The sequence below is a fragment of the Nicotiana tabacum genome, chromosome 21, assembly GCF_000715075.1.
Source record: "Nicotiana tabacum cultivar K326 chromosome 21, ASM71507v2, whole genome shotgun sequence".
NCBI classification, from domain to species: Eukaryota; Viridiplantae; Streptophyta; class Magnoliopsida; order Solanales; family Solanaceae; genus Nicotiana; species Nicotiana tabacum.
This window is the reverse complement of record NC_134100.1, coordinates 8,667,717-8,689,168: the sequence shown is the minus strand read 5'-3', so window position 1 is coordinate 8,689,168 and position 21,452 is coordinate 8,667,717. Positions and strand designations below refer to the sequence as shown.

The 21,452-nt window shown below is 36.2% G+C and overlaps 1 protein-coding gene across 5 annotated transcripts; it reads right to left on the bottom strand.

Moving 5' to 3' along the window:
* Positions 1–850: 850 nt before the first annotated feature.
* On the bottom strand, positions 851–7,540 carry LOC107775718 (putative GPI-anchored protein At1g61900). Of its 5 annotated transcripts, none has more exons than XM_016595468.2 (8): positions 7,235–7,522; positions 5,265–5,429; positions 3,865–4,470; positions 3,356–3,601; positions 3,219–3,230; positions 2,365–2,508; positions 2,221–2,265; positions 851–1,333 (listed from the first exon to the last, which is right to left on the bottom strand). In XM_016595468.2, the coding sequence occupies exons 1-8, from the start codon at positions 7,296–7,298 to the stop codon at positions 1,239–1,241; spliced, it is 1,377 nt and encodes a 458-aa protein (XP_016450954.1). In that variant the 5' UTR covers positions 7,299–7,522; the 3' UTR covers positions 851–1,238. The 5 variants fall into 5 exon arrangements, 4 of the variants coding, with proteins under 4 accessions (XP_016450954.1, XP_016450955.1, XP_075097682.1 ...); XM_016595469.2 differs by having other exon boundaries at positions 7,287–7,507; XM_075241581.1 differs by lacking the exon at positions 7,235–7,522 and adding an exon at positions 7,173–7,194.
* Between the last annotated feature and the right edge of the window lie 13,912 nt (positions 7,541–21,452).

Below are 21,452 nucleotides of genomic sequence, written 5' to 3'. Positions count from 1 at the left end.
GTTATAAGAATCCCACTTTAATTTGCAATTCTTATAATTACATCGAGGGTGAATAAGTATTTACGCCCAAGAAACATACCCAGAAAAAAAAGAGCCTAAAAGATACCTTGTATCCTAGACTAGGAAAAATCAGACTTATAGCCTGTTTGGTCAAATTTCTGCTTATTTTGAGAAGTGTTTTCTCAAAAGTACTTTTAAAAAATATGTTTTTGGTGAGAAGTAATTTGTGTTTGGCTAATTAATTAGAAAAGCACTTTTGAGCAGGAATTAGTGTTTGGCCAAGCTTTTGAAAACTATTTCTAAGTGTATTTTTCTCAAAAGTGTTTCTCCTCAAAAATATTTTTTTCCTTCCAAAAGCTTGGCCAAACACCTCAATTTTTGGTCAAAAGTGCTTTTGGCCCAAAAAAAAAAGCTTGGCCAAACACGCTATTACTTCAAAACAAACCTCATGAGCGCACAATTTGCGAGGCAAATACACGTATAGCCATTCTCATGGATGTTATTTAAAGATTAGTCACTACTTATTTTGTTCTGAAACTTTAAACTAAAAATGTTAACTTCAAGACAAAAAAGTTTTGTGCTGAAAATTTGAACTGCAAAACTAAAATTCAAAACGCACTTGCTAATTCCTAAATAGCAACCCTTTAGAGTGGCTACCTGATGTCATTTTTGCTCAATCTGCTAATTGCAGGCCCAAGAAAAAAGTGACAAAAATAGAATGATAATAACCACACAACATAATGATATTTTTCTCATTCACTTAAGCTTTGGTAGATAAATTTATCCGGCACATTTGCTGGTAAGAGATAGCAGGTATCACGATTAAAATAATTGAGATGCACTGGACAGATACCACCATCAAAAAAATATATATATGGAAAAGACCATTGCAACCTTAAAAACTAACTCATAGAAACCTGCCCAATGCATTGGTTAACATAATGCTTTCTCAGGAATTCCAAATACATAAAGGCAAAGTTTGTCAAGTGGAAATAATTACATGAAACTGAACCTACAGTGTAATATTTTTCACAAAACTTTCTTATTGCCCAAAGAAAGGGAATAAAAATTTCGTCGCGAAGTTGATCTTGGTATCATCTCTGAGTTGGATTTTCACTCAGGTGCATGATTTTCCTGCATCTGTACATTTTAAGTTTTGATGTCAATCAGAGACCTTCATAGAACTGTAATTTTGGACAATTTTCTTTCTGGTCAAAATGTGCTTCCACAAAATACAGCTAGTAAGCAAGAATGGCAGCATTAGATATACAGCAGATTCCCAATATCATCGACGCCATCAGTAGCATATGTGACCACATATTCAATCCTTTACCTGACAAATTAACCAGAGATTTTAGATTAATGAACAGCTCTTAAACTTAAACAGAAAATAATCTCTGTTTAGTAAACTTCAGCAGCCAAATTCAGGTGAATATGTTTCAGACAAACGTAGATTGCTTAAACTAATAACAGCTTTCTTTAACGCTATAAAGTCTATGTTTTCACCAAAAGCCCAAGATCATTGTATAAAAATCCATATATATATATATATATATATATATATATAAAAGAACAATTTTTTGAGAACCTTTGATGAAATTCCTGTTTCTGCCACTTCCTCAAACTAGCTCTAGTTTTCCTCTTTTACGACAGTAGTCAGCTGTCAGTATATACACTACCATCAAAATAATTCAAGAATGAAGGTTTCCGGTTTCTCCTCAACCCAACCCCATCCCCCCCACCCCCCAAGTGTCGTAGGCTGGATTTTGCGTAAGCGGTATCATTATTTATAGAAGAGAATTTAATAAACACTCACTTTTGTAGACAAGGAAGAGCCATGGCCTGTTGGTTTAGCTGGATCTTAAAGTAGAAGAGGTTCTGTTAGGCCATATTGTTTGTGTAAAAACTATCCAACATCAGAATTTTTTATACAGTTGTACCTCCTTCGTCCACTATTCCGACTGGTCATGCAAATAATAAATGCCAGTCATTTTACCAATTATGATTCACCTTTTCTATCAGGAGATATGACGTAAAAACGAAGATGTAGATAAACCTTCAAGATTAAGCTATTTACAGTTAGCTTCTGTTTTTCAATTTTCTTCTGTATTGTCCTTATTTAGAGAGGTAGAACTTGATACTGATGAAAGAAAAAGAAAAAAAGAACTGTCGTATTTACAATATAATAAAAATTACAAATGAGTAAGTTCATGTTCTTACTGATTTGCCCCGATGCTACAGCAGGAAGTGCAGGAATTCTCACAGCTGCAAAAGCAAGAAGTCGTGATGTACATCAGCGACCAGTCATATAAGAAGATAAATTCTGGAAACTGAACATAATAAGAAGGAATGGTTCCGACATACACTTATTGCATGATGAAGCTGGTAACTGAGACATAGATGGCCAAGGAGCCGGAATGTTGTCATTTAAATCGCAAACAAAGCTGATCCCCGTACTTTGGTCCAGTATTGCATCCGACGGTAAACTAGGCAAAAGACACCCCGAAACTACTCCAACAAAAAGAACAAATAATTATTAACTACTACAATCCCAAACTAGTTGTGGAAATAATTACTTATTGATGCTGTAAAAATTTAAGATAAAAAAGAAAAAGTAGGTAAAGATAGGACAGAGACCTACAGTACACAAGCACCTTATCTAGCAAAGGGAAATTAGCATGTAAATACATTACTTTTTTTTTAAGTAACTAACTACATAGTTTTCTTCCCGTAAGCAATTTATAAGCGGCATCACACTTCACTAGACAACGTACAAAAGTTTCCACCAATCTAATATATTGTTCTTCTGTCGTACAGCTAAAGTCCAAGGGCGGAGCTAGAAGCCGATACACAGGTTTGATCGAAGACAATAGCTTTACTCTAAATCCTATAATTGTATTAAGGAATTTACTATATAGGTACAAAAATTAAATTCAAAACCCAGTTACTAACACCTTATGTTGCTATCCTAGAATTTAGAATCCAAAAAATTCAAATCCTGGCACCGACATTGTTCGTCTAGTTCATAATATATCGTATGTAACAAAGCACCTCGACCAACCTCTATCCATTTGTCATAATAGAAAATTCAATGTCTCATTATGTGGAGTTTTAATTGTCAAAGCAGGTAAACTGATATGAAACTATCGAATAAAAAGAAGGAAAAAAGCAAAGAGGTCTAGAAATGGATTTGCGAACAGGTAAAGTAGGTAGATTACCTTCTGGTGCAACTGGTGTAGTGTAGTCATTTGAAGATACCATATGCCACAAACATGACAAGATCAAAATTTGACGTCAGCTCAACACATCTGTATACTGCACAACGCTTCAACTGGCTACTAAATAAAAAACTGACCTTGTACGGAAAAATCCTTGAGGCTAATGTGACAAAGATTGTAGACATTTTTGCTAACATTGGCTTTCTGTAGCTTAAGTCCAAGTGAGGCAGCACAATCCAAAGCTTGCAAGTTGGTGACAAAGCTCTGCCTTTGTAAGTGAGAGACATACCTCTCAACAGTATTACAGCATGTTGTTTGGTTATTCATCCCATCCCCACAAGCCTTTGTAATATTTTTCATGCCAGGAAAAGCCAGAGGGCACACTAAAGGGAAGAAAAAAAGGATCAGTAGATTTATAACTATACAGAAATGCAAAGATAGAAGGTGAGAACGGCAATCAGACTCTAATTTCTTTAGCAAGTGTTTTGGTGAGAATGTCCAAAACTATTCGTTTTGCAGATCTATGCCTATGTTTCGTGGCATGATGCCCGTTACATTATCAACTTAAGCATATATCTCATGAATAATGACTACGCAATGAGAAAGTCAAGGTCGTTATGAAACAGAACTGGTGTGTAATCCTCACCTTTATTGTTTTTGCAATTAGAAAGTCCTCTAAGAACATCTTTTGCTCCAGCAGGGTCAAGTTTACTTGCCAACCATCGGTGTACAATCCTTTTACAGTCGTTAACTCTGGTCGTGTGATCAGCCAGCACATGAGATCCATCCATGCTTAAAAGATCATATGCTTTAAGTGCAAGTTTTTTAGCAGCTTCTGATATAGCATTTTGGCAAGTTTGCTCACAGCATTCATTCACAAGATCGATCTTGCCACAGGCAGCAAGTAGGCTAGACGAGTCCACAGTCGTCTCAAACTCACGAACATCTTTGACTGGGCAAGAACCTTCGGTAAGATTTGCCGGATGGAGAGAGCATATATGCTGCAAAGTATCATTGGCACCCTGGCTCACCAAAAGTTGCTGAAAATCTGAAAGGCAATGCTTTGCAAGGGTCCCATTTAATGCAAGCATATTTGTTTTTTTACTAGACTGCCCAATAAGAATAACAAGAGTTGTTTCCAGTTGAGGGCAACACATGACATTAGCCAGATACTGTGCAAATGGTGCTACACAATCTATTGATGTCACGGCCATCATACTTTTCACAGCATCAAAGTTCAGTGTACAGAGTCCTGGAGAGAATGAGAGCAAAAGTCAGAGAAGACAGAGGATAGAGAAAAACTAAGATCCACCTAAGGTCTATTCTTTTATCTAAAACTATGTTGCTTCGTATCTTTTTATAATTGGTGGTGTTTTGGCTAACTTGCATGCACCTCGATTATGCCACCAAGTACCTGCAATCTCCCACCAGCACAAGTATCGGGTAACTCTACCCGCCAAAGCTTACACATATTGGAAGAAATCACCTAGTGTTTTTTTGTCCTAGTTAGGATTTAAACCTATTCTCCAAATCTAGGCTGCTGCATATTTGGACGTGGTCTTGGCATTTTTAAGATATTTTTCTGGCTAAGTCGAAAAGAGTTTGATAAAATTCGTTTCTTATAAAAACAGATAATATAGGTATACAATTACTTGTAAAAGTTTAATTAGTTTGTTTAGATCATATTGTTATACTGCTTTGCCCTGACTAGCTCTTTATAAAATAATATTGGCAAACTGTTCCTATCAATATATAATGACATACTGTTGTGTGCTATGTGTTGCGCGTACTCTTCAAAATGTTGCCGCACCGGTGTCGGATCCTTCAAAAATACACTACTTTTGGAGGATCCGACATGCACCCGGCGACATTTCATTGGAGTCCGAGGAACATACTTGTATTTATACTTTTAATTACTCCAAGTTGCACCAAAAAATGGAAGAATGGTATGCTTCTTTTTTTTGATAAGGAAGAATGGTATGCTTCTTAAAACTTTATTCTAGCTAATGACTAAAGAGTTTAAAGTAATTAGTTTCTGAAACAAACCGGATAATTTGGGTAAAGTGCTGTTTGTGAAAGGTGCCAATGGAGAAGGTGCAAAAAGGGGAAGAAGGGGCTGTGGAGCAGCATTGGGGGAGATCTCTGGCAAAAGTTCATCCTCCTTTATGTCCTTGATTAGAGAGCCCGCGCTGCAACTGGAGTCTTGGAAGCCTATAAATAACAAATCCATCTGAGATTGGAAATAGCACAGGTTCCTAATAAACAGCCAGCAAAAGTTTGTATACAAAAATATACGGATCAACGGTGCAAGCACCATTATGTGCATGCACCACATCAAGTATTAAACCAAGACCACTAAAACCAGCAGATCAGATAGTCGCTCAAAGAACGCAGGTCGGCAGATAGCACAAGTGACTTATTATCCTTGGTCTGTTGAAGCCCACGTGTTGAGATTTTGTCTTTTTTTTTGATAAACCATGGTGTTCAGGCCAACTTGCGTGCACCTCAACTAATTCCACACGATACCTGCTACCTCCTACCAGCAAAATGTACCAAGTAACTCTATCCACCAATGCTTGGACAGATGGGAAGAAATCATGCAGTGTTTTTGTCTTTGCTGGATTTGAACCCGAGACCTCAGGTTCTCAACCCACTTCATTGACCCCATGTTGAGATTTTAAACATAGAAATTCGTATATCTGGGGAAATCCAATATTTCTATAACTGTATTTTTTTTCTTGATTCGCTCAGTTTGGTACCTAAATACGCAGGAAAACACTACCTCACGCACTTCAGCAAGGATTAGCTCATGAAACTATTTCATAGCTAGTAATACTGTACATCACCATCTCCTTCTTTAAACCACTCCATAGTCCATATGCAAAGTTGTATGAATTCCTATGAATCTAAATAATTGACTTCCTAAGATCAAAGAAATTTACAACAGTATAACTGATTCAAGCAGCAGGAGATGCAAAGGAAAGAGAACATCACATTCAAGGTCTCCAAGCAGAATATGTTCTCCAGCCGACGCAGAGGATAAAATAAGATACTTCTAACATTTTTCTTTGAAATGGCTAATAAGATTAACATAATACACAACTAAACTACTAAAGAATACTTATCAAAGGACACGAGCCCACACACACATATATATCCAATTGAGGTTTATCTTGGAAGGATGACAGCATAAATGCGGACTTCTTGAAGAAAGTGTATCCCCTTCTTAATCCCAATTTCAGTGATCCTATGAAACAGTTCCAGCTACTCATTCACAATAAAAATTTTAGAAACACAAACATTGTTCTTCATAGACAATCAAATCTTGGTAAAGTAGCTCAATATAGTATCTAGCTGATACAAATTGACAGACGACCATCTAACAAAAAACATAAAAACAGAGAATTTTGAAGTAAAAAATATCAACTCACACCCTTAACATGGCCTAAAGGAAAACTCATATCCTACAGTATTAGGGAAGAGTTTAAGTTTTGTGCATTGTCAGTGTATAACTTTTTTACGCTACAGACAGGGGCGAAGCTACACTCTGGTAGGTAAATATTAGGTTTTAGAGGTATATAACATATATTGAACACTGAGATTTTTCTTTTTACTTCTTTCAAGTTTGAACACCCGGGGGAAATTCCTGACTTCGTCACTGGCTACACAGATTAATTTGACTTAGAACAATAGGTAAATCTTTGGCAAGTATGATATGGTAATTTATTCGAGTAACAACCTGCTATAGCCAGTTAAAATTGAGTTGATGGCGTAAAAACTCTTTACATTGTTGGTACATATAACTTAAATCCATCAGAACTATACAAAGAGAACATTAAAAATCCCCAAGTAACAATATTTTCTTGTTACTTAATATAAACATAAAGCAGTAAACTTTATTAAAACCCAGCTGGGTTTTTAGCAAAATTTGGTAAATTTCAAGACTATACTCACAGATCATCCAAGAAATAAGCAAAATAAACCAAGAAAAGCTCAAAAGGGCATAAAACACCTACAAAGCAGCAGTATAAATACAACCAGAAGCTCAAGTTTGAAACTTCCACTGACCCCTCCTCTCATTTTATGCCTTCCTTTGCTTCAAGACCCAAAAAGAGAATCCAAAAATAAAAGCAAATCCAAGAAGGGCCAAAAGGGTCAAGAATTAATAGCAAATCTTGAATTTTCAGCTAAGAAATAACTGTAGTTTACAGCAAAGTGAGCACTGGAAAATGCAGAAAGTGGTGAGTGAGTTGGGGAGAAGCCATGAATGAGGTGCTCTTAAGTGGTGTGGGGACAGAAGCAGTAATCAACAATAGCTGTACAAATTAGTATAAGACCCCACTAATGGACCCAAGAGAACAATAAATAAGGGGTCGTTTGGCGGGGTATATAAAAATAGTGCTGAATAAGATGTATTAATACAGGAATTAATCATGTATATGTTAGTCATGCAAACATAAGCTATGCAGAGATTATTTCTTATTCACTGTTTAGTATGATATATTAAAAGTTAAAATGCATCGCATAATTTTTAAGAAAATTAGTTATTTATAAAAATACCCTCTATATTCTTAAGCTTTAAGATATTTTAGGGACTCGCTAAGCTAGTAAATTTTTCAATGGTATTCAAATTTGAAAAAAGTGAAGAAAAAAATCCTGACAAAGAGTGTTCAATATATGTTATATACCTCTAAAACGTAATATTTTACTTATATACACATTGCAATTTTTCAACAAACGGAGAAATATTTTTTCTTTAATGTATCCAGCCAAACGACCCCTAAGTTTCAGTGTGAAATCTGAGATAATGAAATGGCTGCACTGTTGGTGAGCATTAAATCCATCACTTGCCTTTTCTTTTAGTCACGCTCCAGGCACGAGAGATGTCAACTTCTCTCTCTCTCTCTCTCTCTGAGTTTTTGTGGTCTGTGTTGTATGGACACGTGGCGCTTTGTCCTTGATTTTCAGCACTTAATCAAGTGAAAATGCATGCAGATTGAAAAATTGCCATTAGTACTTCTAGTTAGCTCCGAGATAATCTTTTAATTCATAGTCTTAGGATTATTTTCAAGTAGTTATTTTAAGATAAGAAATCTTAAATGTACGAGTGTTCTATCTGGTCTTATAAATTAAGCTGCCGAAAGAGATACTCGCTGCAGAGGCGGATTCAGAATTTTAAGTTTATGGGTTTCTATAATAATCTCAAGTTAATCTACATGATAACTGGACCAACAAACTGGGTTCCAAGCTAAATATTCTTATACTTTTAATGAATTTTTAGTACAAATATAGGGTATATGCAAAAGTTAATAGGTTCAAGAAAACCTGTATCCTTTGCTCTAGATCCGCGCCTGACTTGCTGGAGCAACTCAACTAACTTGATATTATTGCTTCTATTTCAATTTATATTTATATAATTGCTCCAAAAAGAATGAAACTTTTTTAAATCAAGAAATAAATTAATGAATATTATATATTACAAATAAATATTTAAGATTTGTTTTACGCTACACATTTTAAATTCTTTTTTCTTTTTTAAATTAGGCCCGAGATTATCATTTCTTTCACAATTCTAGGGTTATTTATTACTCTCCCGTCCATTTTAGTTGTCATGGTTACTCAAAATAATTGGTCCAACATGCTTATCAGTTTAAATACTCAAGATATACTTAATTATTTTTTCTCATCTTATTCTTAGTATTAATTATTCTTAAAAAAATAATTAATTATATAGCATGAAAAACATAAATATGAAGATATATATAAGGGTATAATAGTTAAAAAGCCCTTTTTCTTATCACAGAAATATGAAGATATATATAAAGGTATAATAGTCAAAAAGTCTTTCTTATTGATAATTTCTTGACGGGCGTATAGAAAAGAAATATGATAACTAAAATAGACCAAAAGAAGTAAAAGTAGCTAATTGAAAAGTCTAAAATCTACTGATGTTCACCCTAGTCCTATAAATTAAGCTCTCGAAAGAGATGCTCGCTTGAGCAACTTAACACGATATCACTAGCATGCATGTTCACTTTTGATACAAAGTATTTTTGTTTATTCGATGACCGGCATTTACATTAAGACCTCAACTCATTCGGATTCGCATCACATAACATTGTTCAAAAGAAAAAGGTTGCTACCAGAATAGTTACAACTTACGAGTCTTGAAGTTAGGATAAATAAGAAAAATGAATAAAGAGATGAAATAATGAAATTACAAATTTTGCACCTTACAATATGAAGTTTGATCACATGAATACTTTGGATTATGAAATATTTCTTTAATGATAATCCAGTGTAAGGATAATGTCACGTAGGAGTTTGTGTGGAAGTCCATTTGTATGTAATTGCTGAATATTAGGATTGGCCTGAAGATGTTGTAAGTATTCTGTCATTAGGAATCCGTAGCAGTCACAACTTTACAGTCTTATTCTCTAAGAAACTCATGTATATATTAGTGTATTTGCACACGAGAATATGAGTTGAGAAGCGTTTTCTACATGGTATCAAGAGCCATTAGAGGTTAAACCAACCCAATTTTTTCTACGCTTCCATGGGTGAAAACAGCAGCTCTTCAATGGCTTCAAGCCTATCTGTTGTCTCTCCTTCTCCAAATCTCGCACATCAATTGCCTGTGAAACTCACTTCTTCAAACTTTCTTCCGTGGAAGACACAGTTTATGCTTATGGTATATTCTTGTGTTGAAAATGGCAAACTCTCACATATGTGGGAGACTTAATTTGGGAAGAATTTCTCCCTATAAAAGAAGGCCTAATGTTTGGGATTTAAAACACACCTCTCATTTGCCTTCTTATCTTCTTAAGGCATTTGTATCTTCTCTCTTTAGTATTATTTCACTTGTATTTTTGGAGTGGAATAAAATATTGGTTGTGCCCGAGGAAGTAGGCAAAATTGGTCGAACCTCGTAAATTCTCGTGTTCCTTTTATTGTTGCTTTATTGTCTTATTTATTATTTGGTGGCTGTTATAATTTTTGGTATAGTAGTTGTGACTCATTCACATTATATACATTTGGCTTCCGCAACAATTGGTATCAGAGCCAAGGTACTATCTAAGTATGCTTTGTGGTTGCAGCATAGTCTGATCTTCCACATCAGAAAAGATTTATCTTGGTAACTGAGTCAAGGTTCTGTCTGAGTATGCTCTGTGGCTGCAGCTTAATCTGATCTTCCACACCAGAAAGGAAATAATCTTGATTTGTGTCGTCAGCTATTAAATAATATTTGTGTCAAAGATGGGAGAGAATAAACAAGAAGAATTTACATCAAGTGTCAACAATACGTCATCATTGGCATCTTCGCTTATGACAAGAATTGTGTCAAATGCAAAATTTGCGGTAGAAATTTTTGACGGGTCAGGACATTTGGGATGTGGCAAGGCTAGGTTCTAGACGTCCTTTATCAACAAGGGCTAGATCTTACCATTGAAGAAAAAAGACCAGATGTTATTGGAGAAGAAGATTGGAGAATTATCAAACGTGTTGCTTGCGGTACCATTCGATCCTACCTTGCTAGAGAGCAGAAATATCCATACACAACGGAAACTTCTGCAAGTAAATTATGGAAAGCACTGGAGGATAAATTTTTGAAGAAAAATAGTCAAAATAAATTGTACATGAAGAAGAGACTGTTTCGCTTCACCTATGTTCCCGGTACTACGATGAATGAACATATCACCAGTTTCAATAAGTTGGTCTCAGATTTGCAAAATATGGATGCAACTTTTAATGATAGTGACTTGGCCTTGATGTTGTTGGGGTCACTTCCTAATGAGTACGAGCACCTTGAAACTACTCAACTCCATGAAAATGACGAAATTTCTCTCAGAGAAGTTTGTTCGGCGTTGTACAGCTATGAACAAAGAAAGGGAGAAAACAGAAGGGCGGAGAAGGAGAAGCACTGGTTGTGAGGGGTCGTCCTCAAAATCAAACGAGGACAAAGAAAGGAAAATCCAAGTCAAGATTTAGACCCAGCAAAGATGAATGTGCCTTTTGTCGAGAAAAGGGGCACTGGAAGAAAGACTGTCCGAAGTTGAAGAATAAGGCCAAACATAATAATGGAAAGGCCATTATGGATTCAAATGTAGTTGATGGTGATGATTCAGACTTCTCATTAGTTACAACAGAGCCATCAACATTATCAGACATATGGTTGATGGACTCGGCTTGTAGCTATCATATGTGTCCCAACAAGGACTAGTTCGTGGATTTTCAAGAAGGAGAATATGGAGTCATCCACACAGCGGATAACAGCTCTCTTACCTCATATGGCATTGGTTCAATACGATTAAGGAACCATGATAGAATGATCAGAACATTAATAGATGTTCGATATGTACCGAGTTTGAAGAAAAATCTCATCTTTGTGGGAGCCCTAGAATCAAAAGGGTTCAAAATCATTGCAGAAAATGGAGTGATGAGAGTATGCTCCGGTGCATTAGTGGTAATGAAGGCCAATCGGAAGAACAATAACATGTACCGTTATCGCGGTAGTACAGTTATTGGGACAGCGATAGTAATATCCAGTGACGAAAAAGAGGCAGAAGCAACCAGGCTATGGCACATGCGCTTGGGACATGCTGGAGGAAAATCCTTGAAAACTTTATCAGATCAAGGATTGTTAAAAAGAGTAAAGGCTTGCAACTTGGAGTTTTGCGAGCATTGTGTCTAAGGGAAATAGACAAGGGTTAAATTTGGTACAGCAATCCATAATACTAAAGGCATTTTGGATTATGTACACTCTGATGTTTGGGGTCCTTCCAAAACACCTTCATTGGGTGGGAAGCATTATTTTGTAACCTTTGTTGATGATTTTTCCCGAAGAGTATGGGTGTATACAATGAAGAGCAAAGATGAAGTGTTGGGAATTTTTCTTAAATGGAAAACTGGTGGAGAATCAAACAGGCAGGAGGATCAAGTGTATTCGCACGGACAATGGAGGTGAATACAAAATTGATCATTTCAATAAGGTCTATGAAAATGATGGCATTGTCCGACACTTTACTGTCAGACATACACCACAACAGAATGGAGTGGCAGAGCGTATGAACCGGACCTTGATGGAGAAGGTACGATGTATGTTGTCCAATGATGGCTTGGGCAAAGAATTTTGGGCTGAGGCAGTTACATATGCATGCCACCTTATTATTCGTCTACCATCTGCTGCTATTGATGGCAAGACGCCATTTGAAAAATGGTATGGAAAGTCTGCTGTAGATTATGACTCTTTGCACGTATTTGGCTCAACTGCATATTATCATGTGACAGAGTCAAAATTAGATCCAAGGTCAAAGAAGGCTATTTTTATGGGGATTACTTCTGGAGTCAAAGGATATCGCTTATGATGTCCTATGACAAAGAAAGTAATATTCAGCAGGGATGTTACCTTTGTTGAATCTTCTATGGTAAGTAAGGTACCAGAAGATACCAAACAAAATGAGGGTGCTTCTAAGCAGGTGGAGTTTGAGGAAAAATTTATTTTTCCTACATAAGAAGCAGAGGAGGAAACAAATGAAGATTATCCTCTGGAAGAAGAGTCAGTAGAGAGGGAGATTTCAACTCAGGAACCTCAACAACAACTTGAATCAATTGTAACTAGCAGGCCAAAAAGGACAATAATAAAACCTGTTCATCTTATAGAGACGGTTGCTTGTGCCGCCTCAATTGTAGCTGATGATGTTCCTACCACTTATAAAGACGCAGTCCAAAGTTTAGAAGAAGATAAGTGGAGGATTGCCATGAATGATGAAATACAATCCCTTCATCAGAATTATACATGGAGATTGGCCAATCTCCCGAAGGGAAAGAAAGCAATTGGGTGCAAATAGGTATTTGCAAAGAAAGAAGGATTTTCTAACCAAGAAGATGTTCACTACAAAGCAAGATTGGTGGCCAAAGGATATGCTCAAAAGGAGGGAATTGATTACAATGAAGTATTTTCTCCAGTTGTCAAACATTCCTCCATTAGAATTATGTTGGCTTTGGTAGCACAGTTGGATTTGGAACTAGTTCAGATGGATGTAAAAACTGTGTTTTTACATGGAAACTTGAAGGAAGAAATCTACATGACTCAGCCAGAAGGATTCAAAGTTGCTGGAAAAGAAAATATGGTGTGCAAACTTGAAAAATCATTGTACGGATTGAAACAATCTTCTAGACAATGGTACAAGCGATTTGACGAGTTTATGTTGCGCCAAGGGTACAAGAGAAGCAAATACGATTATTTGTTGAACACTGAAGATTGAAGATGAAGACACAACCAAAATTTGTTACCGAGAGAAAATTGAAGATGTGGAAATTTTCCAAGGTGAAGATTTGTTGAAAATGGCAAACTCCCACATCGGTGGGAGACTTAATTTGGGAAGAATTTCTCCCTATAAAAGAAGGCCTAATGTTTAGGATTTAAAACACACCTCTCATTTGCCTTCTTATCTTCTTAAGGCATTTGTATCTTCTCTCTTTAGTATTATTTCACTTGTACTTTTGGAGTGGAATAAAATATTGGTTGTGTCCGAGGAAGTAGGCAAAATTGGCCGAACCTCGTAAATTCTGGTGTTCCTTTTATTGTTGCTTTATTGTCTTATTTATTATTTGATGGCTGTCATAATTTTTGGTATAGTAGTTGTGACTATTCACACTATATACATTTGGCTTTCGCAACAGCTTGTGGTTTGAACCATCACATTGATGATAGTAAACAGATGCCAACACAATTCCTAGATGATACTAATACCAAACCCAACCCGGCCTATACGGTTTGGTTACGTGAAGATCAACTTGTTTTAAGTTGGATTGTTGCTTCTATTTCAGAAAGTATCCTGCCTCAGTTGGTTGGAGCAGAAACTGCTCGTGACGCTTGGAATAAGTTTGTTGCTGCATATGCTTCCGGATCAAAGCCACAGATTCGTGACCTTAAGACGCAGTTGCACACTTTGCGTCGTGATAATGCCTGTATTGAGTCATATGTGCAAAAGGCAAAGGCAATAGCAGATAAGTTGGATGCATTGCAACATCCAGTTCTTAATGATGATTTGGTGGAATTTGTTCTTGCTGGACTAGGACCTGTTTATCGTCCTTTTACTAGGTCGCTTGAATCGCGTCAAGAGGATATTACTTTTGATGCATTATATGGATTGTTATTGAATAAAGAACGACAGTTAAAAAGGGATGAAGCCATTACTGTCATTACACCTACAACACAATTTACTCATAGTTCCTTTCCTGTTACTCGTGGACGTGGTAGAGGCCGAGGGGTCGAAGTCGTGGGCGCTCCTCCAATCAAGGCTTTAATCAATTTTCTCAACATCGTGGGTTTCAGAATTCTACTCAACAGACCAATACTACTCAATCCCAAGCCTCGAACATGTATGGAATTATTTGCCATAACTGTGAAGGCAAAGGTCATATTGCACGCGTATGTCCATCTCCTAAAATTAGCAATGGCAACAAAACTTCGAGACTACCTGTTTCCAATTTAGCAAGAACCCCTTCTGCCCAAGACTGGTTAATGGATAGTGGCACCACACACCATCTCACATCTGACCTTGATAACTTGGGTATTCATTCCGAATACCAAAGTTCTGAAGAAGTCACATTAGGTAATGGTTCCAAACTTCCTATTTCTCACGTTGGTAAAAGCTCTGTTATTATTTCTAACAAAAAGTTCAATCTTGATGATATCCTACATGTTCCAACTGTTACTCAAAATTTATTATCTATCAGTTCTTTTACTAAATCTAACCAAGTTTCAATTGAATTCTTTCCTAACCATTTTTTGATTAAGGACTTGGTGACGAGGGCAATACTGCACACAGGTCCTGATAAAGCTGGATTATATTCTCTTCCTGTGTAGAAGTTATCTGCACCTGCTTCTTATGCTGCGTCTCTTGGGGTTTGGCATGCTCGTTGGGCTCATACATCCTATCCTACAGTTCGTCAGACATTATCGTCTAGAGTCATCGTCCCTTCATTTAAATCTTCTCGTTTATGTTCTACATGTGCTGTTAGTAAGAGTCATAAAGTTCCTTTTTGTGAGTCTAGCTTTCAAGCCTCCGGGCCTTTAGATTTAGTTTGTTCAGATGTTTGGGGTCCTGCTCCAATTGTTTCTAGTGAAGGCTATCGATATTATGTGATTTTCTTTGATCATTTTAGCAAATATACATGGATTTATTTTCTTCGCTTTAAATCTGAGGTCCTTTCAATTTTTATGCAATTTCGCACAATTGTTGAAAAATATTTTAGTCTTCCTATTAAAAGTTTTCAAGCTGATTGGGGAGGGAAATATCAAGCCTTAACAAATTATTTGAAAGATAATGGAATTGTGCAACGTTCCTCATGTCAGTATACCCCCGAACAAAATGGTTGTGCCGAAAGAAAGCATAGGCATATTGTTGAAACTGGCCGAGCTTTGCTACATCATGCTAATGTCCCACACAAATTTTGGACAAACGCATTTGATACTGGTGTGTATACTATTAATCGTCTACCAACCCCACACTTAAAAAATAAAACTCCATTTCATGCGTTGTTTAAAACCGATCCAACTTACTCTCTGTTGCGTATTTTTGGTTGCCTTTGTTTCCCATGGTTTCGTCCTTATACGAAGGATAAATTGTCTCCTCGATCCAAACCATGTGTATTTTTGGGCTATAGTAAGTTACACAAAGGGTACAAATGCTTTGACCCAGTTTCTTCAAAATTTTATGTTTCTCGTCATGTAATCTTTGATGAAAATATTTTTCCATTTGTTTCATAGGATGTCGTGGTGCCTCCATCTATACCCATTGCTAAATCTGAACCTCTAAATATGAAGTTGCCATTCCAGCCTCTTGCTGACCCTTCAAGTATTCAACCATCTCTGCCACAACTTTCATCCCCATCGCATACATCGAATCCGCTTCACCCTCTCCACCTGCAGAATCTTTATCTAAGCACCCATCCTCATCATCTGTTGATCCTACTTATGGACATACAATTGCTATTGATCAGCCTTTACAAGGTAGAGTATCTCATGGTGTAGACTTGATGTCACCCACTCTGGTTGAAGAAAATCATCTATCTGGTACAATGCACTCTCCTGATCTTGGAGACACTTCAATTGCTACACTACAACCAGCAGCTCCGGCTTCGCAAAAGATGGCCACACGATCACAAACAGGCTTACTGAAGCCTAAGAAGCCATTTTCAATGTTTGTTTTGACACCAGCATCGGCAATAATGGAACCTTCTTGCTACTCACAGGCTATCAAGGATGTTAATTGGCGTCGCGCCATGTCAGAGGAGTATAATGCACTTATTCACAATGGTACTTGGGAACTAGTTCCACCATCGCCATCTCACAACGTATTTGGTTGTAAGTGGGTATTCAAGACAAAGTTAAAGTCGGATGGTTCATTGGATCGCTATAAAGCAAAGCTTGTGGCTAAAGGATATCATCAACGATCGGGCATCGATTTTGCCGACACATTCAGTCCAGTTGTTAAGCCGGCCACCATACGATTATTGTTATCCTTGGCAGTGTCTCATCAGTGGCACATTACTCAACTGGATATTTCTAATGCCTTTCTTCATGAAAACTTAGATGAGATTGTATATATGTCTCAACCTCCCGGATTTGTTGATCCTACTCGTCCAGATCATGTTTGTTTACTTAAACGATCTCTCTACGGCCTCAAATAGGCCCCACGTATGTGGAATAAGCGTTTAGCTGATGAACTTCTTTCTCTAGGCTTTGTGGGATCCAAAACTGATAGTTCTCTGTTCTATATGCCGAATACCGATGACAAGCTATTTTGTTTAATATATGTTGATGACATTTTGGTTATGGGTTCTAATTCTGCTTATATTGCAGCTCTTATTGCCAAACTGCAAAGTCATTTGCTGTTAGAAATTTAGGGAAATTATCTTATTTCTTTGGCATTCAAGCCAACTGGACGCATGAAGGATTGCATTTGTCGCAAGGTAAGTATGTCAACGACCTTCTTAATCGTGTGAAAATAGGGCCGTGTGGTCCTGTCTCCACACCAGCTTCAACCTCATCCAAGCTCTCCACAACTGGTGGATGTCCATTTCATGATCAGACTCTCTATAGGAGTACTGTTGGAGCTTTACAATACGTGACGTTTACTAGACCCGATATAGCGTATGCGGTTAACAAAGTTTCACAGTTTATGCATTGTCCTATGGATTCTCATTGGGTTGTTGTCAAACGTATTTTTCGTTATGTCAATGCTACTTCCTCACATGGTTTATTTCTTTCTCGTGGGTCCTCTGGCTTGCTTCATGGTTATAGTGATTAAGATTGGGGAAGTGATGTTGATGATCGCAAGTCTACCACTGGATTCGCCATTTTTCTTGCCTCTAATTTGATTTCATAGGCTTCTCGAAAGCAAAAAGATGTATCGCGATCGAGCACAGAAGCTGAATATCGTGCATTAGCTGCTGCTACCTCTGAGATGACATAGGTTGAGCTTCTCCTCCGAGAGATTGGATGCTTTACCACCTCTATTCCCATTCTCTAGTGTGATAATCTTAGTGCTACCTACTTGACTGCTAATCCCATTTTTCATTCTCAAACAAAACATATGGAAATCGATTTTCATTTTGTCCGTGACAAGGTTCGTGGAAAGTCTTTGTCAGTCAGGTATGTGAGTTCTCATGATCAAGTGGCCGATGCTCTCACCAAGCCTTTGTCCAAGGTCCGCTTCCAAGATTTGAAGCGCAAGTTGATAGTTATTCCACACCCTGCTCAACTTGAGGGGGCGTGTAAGGATAATGTCACGTAGGAGTTTGTGTGGAAGTCCATTTGTATGTAATTGCTGAATATTAGGATTGACCTGAAGATGTTGTAAGTATTCTGTCATTAGAAATCCGTAGCAGTCACAACTTTAGAGTCTTATTCTCTAAGAAACTCATGTATATATTAATGTATTTGCACACGAGAATATGAGTTGAGAAGCATTTTCTACATCCAGGTTTAGTAGGTGCATTTGTCCCAATTGTTTTGCAATATGACCCAATCGAGTAAAGAATATCGAGCAATAGATTTGAAGTTGATATTAAAGAATTTAATGTTGTTGAAAGTTACGGACCATCAGTGACGTAAGCAGAATTTTATGTAAGTGATGTCAATTATGTCAATTTTGAGATTTTTACTTCTCCCAATTTATTTGGAGGATATTTTAGAAGAGAAAATCTCACTTTATACCTATTAATTCCAAACTATTTGCTCTTTAATACACATGCCTAAACTATTTATTACTCCTACCCATGTGGCCTAAACTATTTAGCCGGTTATTCGGACACCCAACACACAAACTCAAACATCAGTAGACCAAACTAACTGAAAAATTGCCCTACGCAAATATAGACGAATTTAGGATTTTAAATTAGTGAATGAAGATTACCATTACATAAATTAATCCACCTGGGGAAAGTAAAAAAAAATATAGTTGTACCTTAGCAGAATTGTTAGCAGCGGAAGGATCAGAGTGGGAGCCATTAGAGGGATCGTGATGGGGAAAATCTTCATAGGAATAGAGAATATCATAACAAATTACAAGTAAGTCAAGAAGTAGCAAACAAGAAAATAATTTAAGAATTTGGAGTTACTAAAATTAAGGCCAAGCCTTCTTTAATCTTGGGTCTTCACCCAAATTTCTCTGCTCCTTTAAAAGAAGCAGAGAACTTTTGCTCCACTTTTTCTTGATTGTTCTTTCCTTAACTCTTGCTCTTGCCTTGGCTTAAAAATTTTATTTTGAAGATTTCTTGTTTGATTCAAAGTGGGTGCTGTTAAATATTACTTATAATACCTTCTGGAAGTTCATACTGAAATTTGATAGCATTTGAAGCTGATTTAAGGTGATTGAATTGGAAATTTCAGTTGAAAATCAAAAAAGAAAATAGCTACCCAATAGTATACTGCTACGGTATACAATATGTTGTAGGAGTATATAGCTATACTGTTCAGTATATTATTATAGTTTACAATATACTGCAACGGTATATGTAATAATCGAAGAAGAACACAGTTACCTAATAGTATACCGTTATAGTATACAATATACTACAGGAGTATATAATTATACTGCAATAATATACTATTATAGTATACAATATATTGTTATAGTAAACTGTAATAATATGCAATATACTGTAACAGTATGTTGTAATAGTATACAATATACTATAATAGTATACTTTTTACCCGTAGATTCACTTGTTTTTTCCCTTTTAGTTTGCTTTAAGACTCCGGTTCCCATGATATATATATATATATATATATATATATATATATATATATATATATATATATATATATATAACGGTATACTCTTACAATTAGATTCTTTTAGAATTTTTTGAAATTGTTATTGACGTCTGATATTATTTCAGTTTAATAATTGAATTAAAAAAATTTAACTCTTTGCATACAATTGTATACCTTGTTGGTATAGCTATATACTATACTGGTATCATATGTTAGTTAATATTTTTTGGTTGTATTAGCTACATTTAATTGGTACACAATTTGATTTTTCTTTAGTAATAATATAAAAAAAGAATAATAAAAAATAGTAAAAACAGTAAATGAAATTAGATTATGAAGAGAAAAAAAATATTAAAAAAAGTTAAATGAAATTAGAAAAGGAAAAAAGAAAAAAATAAGAAAAAAAATGAGAAAAAAGAAAAGGAGAAAAGAAAAAAAAAGAAGCATAGAAATAAAAAAGAGTTGGAGAATAAAGAAAAAATTCCCCACAAAAACTACTATGGGTAGGAATTGTAAGTAGTTCATGGGTAGAAAAATAAATTGGTAGACAAGGGTAAATAGTTTTATTTTTATGGGTAACTCTGTCAAAAATCCTTTTTAGAAAGCACTATATTTTAGGGCTTAGTAACTATAGTTTGCCTAATTACCATTCGTAGTTACTGCTCAATTGTTATAAACTTGTATAACTTGTATTCAAATGCGCAACAAATACAACTTGTGTCAACTCTATTCGTTCGCACGACGAATACAACCTGTATCAAGTGTATTCGTTCGTGCAATTGTATTCATTCACACAACGAATATAATATGTATCGACTGTAACACAAAGGTGTATACAAAGGATACAATTTGCATCGACTGTATAAATGGGAGTGTTTACCTCGAAAATACAAGTAACAATTAAACTTGTTTGTGGTTTTAAAGATACGTGATTTAGTTCAATACTAATTAATAACCAAGAAATCTAACGTATAAATGAAAGAAGTAAGTTGAATCAAACCAATGCTGAAACCAGTCTCGACCTCGAGCTACGGTGACCTCTAGGTTGGTCAACAAGAACAGTAAAGTAAAGACAATGAATTTAAGGGGTCGTTTGGTAGGGCGTATAAGAATAATGCTAAATAAGGTGCATTAGTAATGTAGGGGTTAGTAATGCAAACATTAATTATACAGAGATTATTTCTTATGCATTGTTTGGTGTGGTGTATTAAAAATTAAAATGCATTGCATAATTTTTAAGAAATTTAATTGTTCACAAAAATGCCCTCCATATTCTTTAACTTAAGGGACTTTAAGGATAATTTTGTCTTAACCATGCTAATACATGCATTAATGCCTTTGTATAGCTAATGCCATGGTTTTCTATGCATTAGCTATACATAGGATAATACCAAATAGTGTGTATAACTAATGCTTGTATTAGTTATACATAGGTTGAAAAAGTGTACCAAACAAAGCATTACTAATACACAAAGCTAATGCATGCATTATTTTCTCTAACACACTCTAAGGGACAATTCTGATGAGTATGAGCAAGAAAGTAAGAGAGTATATTCTTTTGCAAATGATTGATGATCGTTACAAATGATTGGGGTCCCCTTTATATAGTAAGGGAACCCTAAATAAGGTACATTTCTATTTACAGTAAGGAATCTTATTGGGACAGTTGTCTAACCGCCTAATACAGATTCGTACTAACTCGTACGAATCTATTCCGAAATTTGCGATATGATCTTGGGGACGTGGCGAGAATCTTGCTCTTCTGTAACAAACTCGTAACGGCATCGTCTCGGGGTTGGTCATACTCGGTTTCGGTGCTCGCCGCGTACTCCGATCTTTGAGTCTTGTACTCTGTCATCGGGCTTGGGCTTAGTCTATCGGCCTCGAACTCGACCCATCCTGAACTCGGGCTTGAAGCGACTCTTCGAGCCCGTGAAGTCGGGCAT